Genomic DNA, 13,390 nt, shown 5'->3' on the forward strand with positions numbered 1-13,390 from the left:
AGACCTGACACTGGTCAGAATGGCCATCATCAGAGAGTCTACAGATAAGAAGTGCTGGAGAGAGTGTGGAGAAAGGGGGACCTTCCTACATCATCGTGGTGGGAATGCCAACTGGCACAGCCACTGTGGAGAACGGTGTGCTGCTGCTAAGTCGCTCCAGTCGTGTCCGACTCTGTGCGACCCCATAGACGGCAGCCCACCAGGCTCCTCTGTCCCTGGGATTCTCCAGGCAAGAACACTGGAGTGGGGTGCATCGCCTTCTCCAAGAGGTTCCCTAAAACACTAAAAATAGAGCTGCCTGCAATCCCACTCCTGGGTGTATATTCAGACAAAACTGCAATTCAAGAAATGCATGCACCCCTACATTCACAGCAGCCTATTTAAAACAGCCAAGACGTGGACACAACCTAGATGCCCATTTACAGAAGGATGGGCACACAGATGGCCCATGCACATGGTAGAGTGCCAGTCAGCTGCGAAAAAGAACGAAATCATGCCATTCGCAGCGACGTGGATGGACCTAGAGGTTACCACGCTAAGTGAAGTAAAGCAGACAAATACCATATGACGTCACGGAGGTGTGGGATCTAAAACATGACACAGATGAAGCAAACTCACAGATGCACAAGACAGACCCGCAAACTCCAGACGCACAGGACGGACCCACAAACTCTAGATGCACAGGATGGACCCGCAAACTCACAGACGCACAGGACGGACCTGTGGGTTCCAAGGGGGTGGCTGAGGGTTTGGGATTCACAGGAGCAAACTGTTATACGCAGGCTGGACAAACAGGGTCTTACTGTACAGGACAGGGACCTGTACTCAGTGCCCCGTGACAAACCAAAATGGAAAAGAATATGAGAAAAAATATAGACATGTATAACTGAACCACTCTGCTGTTCAGGAGAAATGAACACAGCACTGTAAATCAATTATATGGGAATAAAATAACTTCAAAAAAATATAAAATAAAAACCTAGTTAGCAAACTTTTATCGATCAGTTAGCTCTGTGTCTCTCTGGATCCAGAAAGGATGGACGGACGTGTCCTCTGGAAAGGACCACTTTACGTGACAGCAAGGGTCCAGGGCTTCCCCTCCTGGGCAAGAGGCGACCTTGTCCCGCCCTCCCTCCCCAGGAGGGAAGGAGCGGACCGACCCGCGCCTGAGGAGAGGGACCCAGACCTGCAGCAGGAAGAGCGAGCCCTCGATCAAAGGGGCCTCTTCCCTCCACCACCTGACCTCGAGCAGAGCAAGGGAGATGCCCGTTTTCTTCCCACCCTCACTGTGCTTTCCTGACGCCTGACAGCGACCCAGCCAGTTAAACACGGTGCCCTGGTGTGGCGGGCTTCTCCCACGCTCCCCACCATCCTGACAGGTAACACACAGGTTAACAGGGACAGGAAGCGCGTCGGGTATGTGAACCAGCATGAAGCACGATCATTGCTCCCACCAGACCCCCTGGCGCCCACCCACTGCACAGTAACTAGCAGCGTCTGGTCACCCGGAAACCCGGAGTCCAAGCCGAGTCTGCAGCCTGTGGGCGTATCCTCACTGAATAAAGCAAATGTAATACTTACAAGGGCTTCCCCGGTGGCTCCGTGGTAAAGAACCCACCTGCAATGCAGGAGAAGCAAGTTCAGTCCCTGGGTTGGGAAGATCCCCTGGAGGAGGAAATGGCACCCCACTCCAATATTCTTGCCTGGAGAATCCCACAGACAGAGGAGCCTGGCAGGCTATAGTCCACAGGGTTGAAAAAGGGTTCAACCTGACTTAGCGACTTAACAACAACAACAACAATACTTTAAACGGAACTGAGAGAGTGGAGAATCTAGCACTCCACAGTCAGGAGGGTCATTTCTGCCAAAGAACAACACCTGTACCTTAAACAGGTATTGATGGGGGAGAGCCGATTCACCCTGCAGACAGTGACCAAGAAGACTTTAACGGCTACAGGAAGATTCCTCAGTCAGTAAGTGACGTGGATGCAGGAGCACACAAGCCTGGACAAGCACAGACAGCCAGAAAGACCCACATCTCAGCACCAGCAACCAGCCCAGAGGCTCTGTGCCAGGCCTGCCCGGAGGAGCCACAGAAGCAGATGTCTGATGCCGAAGAGCCCCGAGCCACAGAGTCAGATCTGCAGCTTCCAACCTTCCCTCCAAACTCACAGGCAGCAGAAAACTTCCATGCCCACCCCCAGTGGAAGAAAAGCCAGTTTTCCGGTTTCCTTGTAAACCTACGGAAGGTCCATTTATTTCCTTCTGATCTCTTTTTGAGAAATAGGTTTCATGGTCAGAGATGTTTTCATTTGCCTTCGAATAGAAATACTTCTCCCCTCTTTATGGGAAATCACATTAAATGCTGATCATCTGCTTCCAGGAGGACCTACTTTGCATCCAAAGAAATGAAAACACAGGTAAGTAAAGTGACAGACGATAATTCTGGGTACATGATCCTGAAAGCTCAGGCAGAGGCCATAGGGAGCAGTGGGGGTGTGTGTGCACAGCTGACCCCATGGACTGCAGCCCACCAGGCTCCTCTGTCAATGGGCATCTCGAGGCTAGAACACTGGAGTGGGTTGCCCTTTCCTTCTCCAGGCAATGTTCCCGACCCAGGGATTGAACTTGCCTCTTCTGTGTTGCATCTCCTGCACTGGCAGGCGGATCCTTCACCACTGAGCCACCTGGGAGACATTAAAGAGAGCAGGATGGCAGATACGGTAGGTGAACACATACACACAGAAAAGAAGGGCTGAGCGAGCCCACCAACGAACACGGCCTCAAACTGGGGCAAATCCAGCGAACCGCAGACTGTGTTGGGTGGGAGAAGTCCACTGAGGCTCGGGAAAAGGGATCTAGGGTGTTGACAATAAATAAATTAAAACTCTGCTCAAAAAGCATCCGCACCAGAGCAGAGAAAAAAGGGCGGCTGGCTTTCGAGAAAACTGGCTTCTGCGTGGCTGAATTCCTTTGGCACAGACTCCCTGAGCCTCTGAGCCCTATTTTCCACAGAAATGCTAGTTATGCGTTTCAGTCAGGATTAATTTAGACTTTTTTTATTCCTCCATGTACAAGAATATTCACGGAGGGGAAGTTCTTCTCCATCCATTCCCAGAATCCTCGGAAGACATCTGGTCTCCTTAGACGATCAAACAGATCCTGCAGATTCATTAGCTGTTCAACAAAGTGGGAATTACTTGCCCACTGCTCTGGTGTTTGTGAGATACTCGAGACACAGACGAGAGAAAAATGAGCGAAGGAAAAAGAGCACCATCTTCTTGACTCGCGACGACAGCACTTTCTGGGATGTTGGGTGAGAGGGTCTGGAATTCACTCTTGCTTTCCAAAAACACAAGTAAAACTCAAGAACACAGGCCACCGTAAGACAGGTGGAGCTTAAAGATTTGAAGGTGTAGTGAATGCGTGCCTTGACCCCAGAAATGCTGTCAGGCTGGGGGAATTCAGGGCCATCTACCACCTGGTTACAGTTCTAAGCTCCCTTCCTGACTGTTTTCACAAACACAGAAAGGAGCCCAGACTGATGCACCCGGCACCCAGCCGGACCCAGGACGTGACTTCCTTTATCCACTTTTCAGCAGGGCAGAGCCCCACGTGGCTGCCTGTCCTCCCTAGAGTGGTGGGCACAGGGGAGGCACTCAGAGGGGTCTGGACCCTCCTCCAGGGCTCAGGAGTGCCAGCGGAAGACGCACTTCACTCGCTCTGCAAGAATTGTAGTCGCTTTCCAAAGCGACTCCCTCCCTCCCAGGGAGGGGTCTGGGCTCAGAGAAAATCCATCTCACTGATTATCAGTGATTTAGCAACTGGGCAGTAGTGACCGACTTCTGATAACCGGGAGGTCTGCTGTAGCTTTCCTGGGAAAGGCGTGGACTTCTGGAGTCAAAGGTTACAGGGCTTGTGTGCGTGTGTGTGTGTGTGTGTGTGCATATGTGTGTGTGTGTGTGCATATGTGTGTGTGTCCTGGCACGGGGGCAGGGCTGTGGAGAAGCACAGCTTCTTGTAACCTGAATGGCCCGCCCCCCAGTTCTTCCCTGCAGTAGACAGCTGTACAATATCGTTCAGGCCACAGGCCCCCTGCCTCAGCTTCTCCACATGTAAACAGAGGGGCTAGAGCCCAAGGACCCCCACCATCTCGTCCTGCTCTGGAAAGCCTGTGGTGTCCGGGCCGCGAGGATCGCTGGATGCATGGGTGCTGGCTGGACAGCTACCCCAACTAGTTCGTTCACCTTTCCCATGCCCCAACTTTGGACGGAAATCAGAACTGCCCCTCATGTAGGAAACGAAACAGCGCACTTACAGGTACTTACTCTCTTTTCTCTGGTCATCACCTAGCTCTGAAATTGTCTGGTTTCTATATTGTTTTTTTTTTTTTGCTGTTTATGTACTGTTTTTCAAGATGCACGTATGGGAGTTAAACTTTGCTCTTTCCCACTCCGATATTTTGAATGGGAACCAGAACACCATTTCTCTTGTTTTGCTCCGTGAACGAAACAACCCACCAGACTTCCTCCGGCCCTTTTGGCCCCTTAGACAGTAAACAAATGAAACCTGCATCCCCTCTTCTGCACGCAGAGTGTAACGCGTCCTGTGAGGCTGAGCAAGGGGCCGTTTGCAAAACCGCCCGATTGTCTTATTACTTCTCCTGCAGAGAATGTATGCTTTTCCAGGTCGGGGCTGTGGAGCTAAAAGCAATCTGCTCTATAAGTATACCGCCTGATGGGTAACTTACAGTGACATTAACAAGAAAAAGACAATTATGAAAAAGGGGCCGTCCATCTAAATAAATCGTCCCAAACGCTATTGTAAAATCACAAGTTTTGCAGGAAGGCAGGTGGAAGATCTGGCTGCAGGTTTCCAGGGGGCCCTGGACGCCAGGCCGGGGTGAGGGGTGGGGTCGGGGGAGGCCTTGTGCAGGAGGTGTTCCTGGCCAGGGCAGGTGGACCATGCCCGGTGGCTGGCCCACGACCTTGCCCAGGAGCAACCACTCCTGGACTGCTGGGCCTGCCTCCGCAGCGGGTCTGGAAATCAGCTCAGGGGGTGGCAACCGGGAATTTTTTTTTATTTTAAAAGCATGAAATAAATTTGACTAAAGCAAAATAGAATAGAAAATATCAGCATGTATGGCATGGACAAAAGCAGGCACTGTCTCGTGGAACTCTGGCTCAGTTGAGCATGCGTGCGTGTGTGCGTGCGTGTGTGTGCGCGTGTGTGTGCGTGTGTGTGTGTGCGTGCGTGTGTGTGTGTGTTGGTACACCAGGTTCCAATGGAGAATATGTTTCTTACTGTGGGCCTCAGTTCAAAAGTTTGCAAGCCTCTGCCCTGGAGAAATACAGGGCAGCACACAATGTCTCCACGCTGGCTTCAAACGCCTTGGTCTGGTTTCCACAAAGCGACTTTATAAACAAAGGAAAAGGAATTCTTCCGAAACAAATGGTCACCTCTCAATTCTGTATTTAAACAATCCCTAAGTTACTCTGGAATTCTACTTTTAGTCCTCTGAAAAATACTTCAAGGGTAATACCTCTTTCAAAAATATAAGTCCAAGGCCAACAGCGAAGAGGGTCTAGTTGTCTTTCTCTCCTGGGGTCACCCCTGCCTTTTACAGGAGCCAGGCCAGCGTTTGCATCTGTTCCCTTCTCTTCTTTAAAGCATTTCTCACAGAAGATGATAAATGCCTTAAACAACAGCATGAAGGACTCAGATGGACATGAGTTTGGGTGAACTCCGGGAGTTGGTGATGGACAGGGAGGCCTAGCATGCTACGATTCATGGGGTCGAAAAGAGTCGGACACGACTGAAGAGACTGAACTGAACTGAAAGGACTCAGAATGCTTTAATATGTCCCATTCCCCCAAATGTTCATATTTTAACCAAATATGAAATCTCATGCCCTAGAAAAGAATCTCACGCAATTTAACTACAGGGAAAGGAAAGGCGAAATTTGGAGAGCATGTTTTCCTAGCACTCTTAAAGTCCCACCTCGGGTTCTCTATACTCACTTCACAACTTTCTCTTTTTTCATGTAAATAATACATGATTTCTTTCCTCATGATTTTGTGAAACGAACTTCAGCTCTGTTTTTTTTTTTTTTTTGCGTGGATATTTATGAAATTGTCTTCGACAGCAAATATCTTGTCTTATTCAACCTTGTATCCATCTCACACTCAACGTACTGCCTGGCAAGTTTGAGGTCCTCAACTGGAAGTAATTAATTACTATTATAGAATTTTACTTCTCTATCATGCAGATGGTAATTCTGCTTTTCAACGTCAAACTAAAAAGAGTACAAAGTGCATGTTTTTTTCCTGAACATAAGAGTATTAAGTAAAGCCTCCACGCATTTGTCATGAAACAGTAAGAACAATTTTAAAATAGCACTGATTTACTAAGTATATAATATATGCTGGGCTCCCAGGACTAGATGCTTTGCCCATATAGTCTCGTTTATTCCTTGAAATATCTCAATAGATGTACTGTTATTCCCTACATACCTCCACCTCCCCCACACCACCACACCTGTAATTTCACAGACTAGAAAACTCAGGCTCAGAGACTGACAACCTGCCCAACAAAGACAGTTACTAAGCAGCAAGGATCTGACGCCAACTGGGTCCCTCTGCGAAGGCGAGGCTTCCGTCCTTCTGAGTTTCCTAACCTATCAGCTGCATCTGGAACGATCATTTTCGTTTTCATTTTCCAATCCCTTACCTGTTCTCTTAAGGGACAACGTTGCGAACCCAAGATCACCATCAAGAAAGCGTTGCTTGTTGATGATAAGCACCTGATGACACCAGGGTGGTTCCACGCCACAGGGTCTGGTCTGGCAGCCAACAGGGCACCTTGCTCAGTCCCGGTGTGAACCCCACCATCGGCCCTCTGCACACGCGGGACAGGCGCCCCGGAGCAGGGCTAGACCCGGCCCGTTCAGATAACTCTCCTGTTTCAGATCACGGGTGTCGAGGGAAGGTGGCCGTGGAAAGCCGCGTTTTCCATTTGGACGTGGTTTCCACACTCCAGCCCATCCACATGCACACAGCTTTAGACAGAACCTTTAAATGAAAAGTCTGCTTTATACTCTCCTCCTTGCAGAGATTTTAAAATCTCCTCCTAAAGGCTGAAGCCGCCACGGTAACAGGGAGAAATTGATTTTATAACAGATAGACTAGAAATCAAGCCCAGAGTTCAGTTCTGTCTTTAACGCAGAGAATGAAACCACTGACCACCCAACGCTGCTACTGGCGGTCCTGCAATTGCTCCATGATCCCAAACTTCATTACAACTTTCCCATATTAATTCAGTCTTCAGTTTCAGGAAATAAAATAATTATGTAGTTAAACAGAGATCCTTGTACAAACAAGGACTGTGTTTACAATGTACCAATCCATTAAAATCAACGACAGACACAGATTATGAGAACCAAAGCCCAGCCAAGCAGACTAGCACTCACACGGGGCTCATTCCGCAGCCAAAGGCAGTAAACATCCTATTGGAATCTGCTCTGAAAACAAAAGGTTTACCAACCTAATGTCAAGGTAAACAGGCAGGAAATACCTACTTGATAGTCTTAACCAGCGGTACCATTTGGCTTCTCTAGCGTCTAAACACAACGAAATGTTGGCATTTTTTCCTTCTCAATTGGCACCATTATAACAGAGCCCCTTACTTGGTAATTCTTCAAAAGTTTACTGCGCTCTGTTTCACTGTTTCACATCAGCCTCAGTGTTTCAGCCATAAACCAAGGCAGAGGGAATAAGGTAAAAATAAGGGAGAGGGAATAGCATTTTTCCTGTTCAGCAAAAAAAATCCCAACTAAGTTTACCGTGTGTGACATTAAATGCCACGCCCCTAAACGGAGAGCTGCAGAAAATACAGGCGCATAGAGGGAAGCCGCGGCAGTTCTGAAGTCAAGGTCTGAAACACCGCTTTACAAGGAAGGAAGGACAACGTGTGCGCGGCACCCAGACCCTGTGCAGCGGCACAAGGCCGGGCCGTGCGGAGGGAAGCGGAGCCCTGCGCCCCGGCGGCCGGCACGTACCTTGAGCTCCCTGAAGAAGACGCTGCTGCGGGCCCACTCCACGATGGAGAACAGCGTCTGGTCTGCCATCTTGCACATGAGCCCGAACGTGCTGAGCCGCTCGTGCTTGCCGCGGTTGGCCTGCTCCTGCTGCAGGTAGGCCATGATCTTGGCCTGCACCTGGGGCTCGTCGGGCTCACACTTGAGCAGTTCCAGGATGAGGTGGGGGATGCTGGCCGGGGAGCTGGTCTGGTAACTATCCACGTAGGAGTAGCCCATGATGGACTCCGGGGAGCTGGTGTAGGGGTCGGGGTACTCGGACTTGATGGCGCGGCTGGGAAAGTGGCTGTAGGTCTGGTACCCGGGCAGGCTGCCGTGAGGGGGCATGGCCATGCTGATGGGGGAGGTCACAAAGGGGCTCCGGTCGTAGTCTGTAGGGGGCAAGGCAGCGTGGTTCAGAGGTAGGCCTTTGGAGGCAGAGTGGATGTTCTGAATCGCAGAGGAGATGCTCAGCTCGGGGGGCATGGCTTGGATCACCTGAGACATGGCTTCCAGCTTCAGTCCGTTGGCCCGGATGAGGGCTTTCTTCTGCTGCTTCAGGGCCCTGTCCCTCTTGTACATGGGCCCGAACTTATTCCTTCCTCCGCGCATTCGGTCTGCCCTTACCGCTGTTGGTGTGGGCATGAAAAAACAAAAAAAAGGAAGGAAGGGTATAAATAAGATGTAAGTCCTGAGCACTGTCCCGATCTCCGGATAGTTAGGCTCAAAATGGACCAGAAGTGGTCTGTATGTGGTTATTTTCACCACAATAGCTCTCAAAGAGTCCCAAAAAAAGCCATGTCCTCTTTATTTATGAATTCTTTCCTCCAAGTGTGTTTGTCATCAAAAAAATATTTCGGCTATGTGGGGACACATTAACCCTTTGGTGGACTGAAGAGACTCCTAGTCCTTGCTACCCCTGGGGTATTGCTAAGGACGAGGATCGGATTCTGTCCTGCCAGCAAGGCTGGGCTTCTCGTTATGGAAACACAAACTACTCAGAGGGCGCACCACCCCCCCAAATCAAAGGGGCCATTACTGGATCAAATTGTGACTATTTCTCCTGAGAACAGCTTCCTCTCTCAAATTCTTTTTGGCTAATTTGCTGCAAAATCGCTAGGTACACGCTCTTCTCGGGAAACCATCCTCACCCAGACTTGACGGGCACACACCAGGTAGCCACCGGGCATTGTTTTCAATTAAGCAGAACCGGACCTAACGAAAGCAGATTCATTTGCGAAGCTGTCAGAACGGTCCACCGTCCCGGTATCGGGCGGTGTCCGGGGCCACGTCCAGCAATATCCGTAGTGGGTCTCTGCTGGCTCACAGTGACCACTGGCAATTAGACCAGACACAGCACCTCTGACAGCCTGTGACATGGTGAAATTGCTGGAGGTTAAGTTCTGGAGCTTTTTATCTTCGGATTAGTACAGCATTAAAAATTTATTGTGAATGCTGGGCACCCAGAATACCACACAAGATAATACAGAGTTTTTCATCTGGATGATATTTATTGAATATTCGACTGTTTCTTCTCACTGTGAACAAAGTATGAACACGCACCACAAGTGACTTCCTATTAAGAAAGCACACTTTTTAAGCTAGAGAAAGGCAACCTCTTCCTTTTTCTTTTTTAATCAACGATCACAACGTTTAATTTTTAACATTTTATCTTCCGAGTCTCATACTATCACAAGCATCTACCACACTGTTTTGCTGTTTGGAAAATAATAAAGTGATTGGTAATGAAGAAACTGACAAGCAGTTACATCCTTTCTCAATCTCATCACAGTCCCCAGATAACCCACGAGGCCTCTTCTATTGGGAAGGAATCTATTAGCAATTTCTGCAGAGTATTTGAAATTTTTTGAGTATTTCCATCAAGTCTGAGTGCCATGCAACAGAAAAGCCCCAAAGACAACTAGTCTGTGTCTCACTGATCAAATGGAATGGGCCCCCGCATCCGGCACATCTCTGGGGTCTGTATCCCTTCTTATTACTTTATTTACAGTATATGCAATCTGTGGAAAGTCAGTGGGTCAGAGACTGAAAACCAGCAACACACCATAACATCCATGAACTACAGGTTATTTATAGCAGTCACATATTAACTTTACTTCCTCCAGTCTGTACAGTATAAACGCAGATCCTCCTTTTTCAACACAAAGCTTAATGTGGCTTTGGGGGAGCCACTCTCTTGTTCTCGTCAAACCACTGCTACCGACATGACAGTTCATTAATTTTCATGTTTCCTGATTCTCAAAAAAAATTTTTTTTTTAATTTTGCAGGCTCAGTCATCATCTTAAAAAAATTGTGCTTTCTTACACAATCAAAAATGATACTCTCCATGAGAAAAATCTCTTTATAATTAAAGGTTTTAACTCTTATTCAGGAATCATGAAACTAATAGTAACAATCAAGACAAGTTAACCTATTTAAAAAGATTAAAATCAAACTTTTTTACTAGGGCATCCTGATCTGAAACCTTTAAAGGACTTTAAAAAATATTTTGGCAAATTATTTTTACTTGTTCTCAGCTGAATCACATTGGTCTTGCTTTCATCTACCCTATGAAATGCATCTGCTTCTCAAACTAAAAAATGAGGTGGGGAGGCGAAATGCCAATGTTAAAAACTTTTTTCCTAGTAGATTTCACCAGCCTTTAAATGAGACTCAGACTATACTGCTGACAAAATGTAAAAAGATATTATTGTCAATAGTGTTAAAAGACTAAGAAAATACTGTTACCATGTTATAAGTACAATGTTGTTTTAAATCCTATGTCCTTGGAGAATTTGAACAGGCAGCAGTCTTTAGAAAAAACTTACCTTCTAGCTTCATTCCAACACTTAGACATTTTTGAAATCGACAGTAAGGACAACGCTTTCTCTGTGTTTTGTCAATTTGGCAGTTCTGGTTTTCTATACACGTGTACCTTTTATTATTTTGGACTGTTCGCTTAAAAAAGCCCTATAAGAGAAAACAGTAAGACATATTATAAAGCTAACACCCGTCTCTTCTATTGTTTCATTTTAAGGAAATCACCAGTAAATCTCTTTATTGCACCGTTTGAGTCCTTATGTGGTTCTGTGGCTTGTTTCACGTTTTAACAAGATCAACCCTTCAAAACCAGGCTATGGTGGAGATTTTTCTGACATCAGAGTTATTCTTCACAAGAATCACATCAAATCTTGGAGAGCTTTGTCTACACACAGTTTTATCTCAACATTCAGGGGAAAATACATGCTATATTGATCAGTAGTTGTTTTTTTTTTTTAACCTTCATGTTCCAGACAAGGAACTTTTAGAGAGCTGAATTATTTTTACGTAGTCTGATATAATTTTGGTGGCAAACTACAGTAAAATACCAATAGAAAAAATGAAATAACAAAACACTTCAGATGTTTTATAAACGTCAGCACTAAAGAGTTAAAAGCAAAAGCATTTAAAGAATAAAATGGAAAAATGTGGAAAATGTTCATAATTCCATTGGAATACATGAAGTTGGGGAACTGCAAAGAAAAAGGTGAAACTTATGAGGGAAAAAAGCATGTAGAGCAGAGAACTGGGTTTTAGCAGAGTGTATGCCTTCCTTATATTTCACCCAAAAGAATTAATCAGAAATAAAATCTGTAGCTTTATAACACAGTAACTGCTTAGATGGTATATTCTCTGTTTGCCCTACTGACCACAAAGTGAAACCATCTTACTTTGTTATAAAAAAAGAGAAGAGATTTTCTTGGCAGTGGTTTAGTAATTGTACTGAGTTTTCTACTTTTAAAAATGTTGAAAAATAAGGAGTATTAAATTTACTGAGAATATATGAAAAAAGTCTGAGATAAATCCTTACTGTATAGTTGATGTTATTAGTAATAATACAGTACATCTCACATATTAAAAACTCTTGCATTTAAATAAGTCACCATATACTTAAAACTACTCATATTATAAACTTAAGCTCTGGTTTCTATTCTTTCTGATATAAATTCCCAAAGTCTTAAAAATTATTTTTAGAATAAATCAGGATGAAATCATGCAGCTGGGAATTTAGACTTTTATATCTGTGGATAAAAAATGTTTGGATGTGTAGCACAGAATACTCTGAAGTTAAAATGTATTTGGGAAATACTTTGTCATGTTGGCTCTCAAGAACAACGATGCTTTAAATATATATAAGTCAAGCAAAATCAATATTCTGGACTGTTAGAAATAGAAGCCTTTCTACAGCTACATCACTTTCCTGCAATAAACTATTTTAAAGTCGTGATACTGGCAAAGTTTTCTAAACAGCATAAATTTCTTTGCTTTGGGGATTAAATCAGACACATATTTCTAAGAATCATCTCACTAAGACTCACTCTTTCCCTCTCTCATTTTTGAGTCCAAAAAAGACAGCCTACATTTAGCCTGAAGAAGTGGTCCAGTGGTTTATTTTGGTTTGAACATTACATTTCTCAGGTAGCAACGCAGAAGCACACCTTGCAGCTTTCACAGGTGAGGAGCCCGTAATGGTACCCAGACACTTTGTCTCCGCACACCGGACAGAGCTCCTCAAGATCTTCATCATAGGAGTAATTCACCATTTTAAACGGGGACACTGAAACAAGAAGAGGGATGCACACACCCGATTAACTTACTAGGTAGGTTTCAATCCTGCAAAAGGAAGCGGTTGGTGACTGGAGGGCAGACATCACCAGGTAAAACAGAAAATACAAATGTCTTACAGGTGTACCGCAGAGTTATTTTTACAGTCAAAGCAAAACCTCTTTTGGCATCAATGAGTAAGCACTTCACATTATTTTAATTTAAAAATAATTCTAAATTCTTTTGTTAAACATTCTTAAGCTGACCACTGTTGAACACAAGTCTCTTAACTCTGCAAAAGAGATCCAGAAAAGAAACACGAACTGCATAAAGTAACAACTTAGAATTCCTTTTAAATCGCCTTGCTGATAAGTTCCAAAACGTCACCTTTTCCTAAGGAAGAGAAAGCAGCACACAGCGTCATCCTCTCACTGGAACCGGGTTTGCCCACAGTTCCCCGAGCCTTAGGTGTCTGAGTGAAAGCAACGCCCAACCTCCACCCGGAACGGGGAGCCCCGGACACTTCGTCAGCAGCTCTGTTCCAGCCACAGCCCGAGGCTCCCAGCGTTCAGAGCTGTTAGATTAATCCAAACACCCAGTTACGTACTGGTTGGGCTTTGATCTCTGCACTTTTGAAAATCTACTGTAGAAATTACTAGAAAAAGGGGAGGGAGCACGGACGCAAAGGGAAAGAAAAAAAGAAGGAAAAGAAGGAAAGCAAAAGATACACA

The 13,390-nt window shown here is 45.9% G+C and overlaps 1 protein-coding gene across 12 annotated transcripts in view; it reads right to left on the minus strand.

The window, feature by feature from the left end:
- Positions 1-13,390, minus strand: part of NR5A2 (nuclear receptor subfamily 5 group A member 2) — a 134,543-nt gene that overhangs the window by 99,634 nt on the left and 21,519 nt on the right. For 10 of the 12 annotated variants that reach the window (XM_086343166.1, XM_086343176.1, XM_086343172.1 and 7 more), the window contains 3 exons: positions 12,554-12,672; positions 10,904-11,045; positions 8,057-8,703 (listed from right to left, as the gene is read on the minus strand). In XM_086343166.1, coding sequence (XP_086199292.1) covers positions 8,057-8,703; positions 10,904-11,045; positions 12,554-12,672 — 908 coding nt within the window. Of the gene's footprint in view, positions 1-8,056; positions 8,704-10,903; positions 11,046-12,475; positions 12,673-13,046; positions 13,316-13,390 lie in introns of those variants that run through there. The other 2 variants (XM_086343168.1, XM_086343175.1) reach the window with 2 other exon arrangements.

This window comes from Bos grunniens, chromosome 16 (genome assembly GCF_055505025.1).
Source record: "Bos grunniens cultivar Pamir isolate PY7600 chromosome 16, Bosgru_T2T1.0, whole genome shotgun sequence".
In the NCBI taxonomy this organism is placed as follows: Eukaryota; Metazoa; Chordata; class Mammalia; order Artiodactyla; family Bovidae; genus Bos; species Bos grunniens.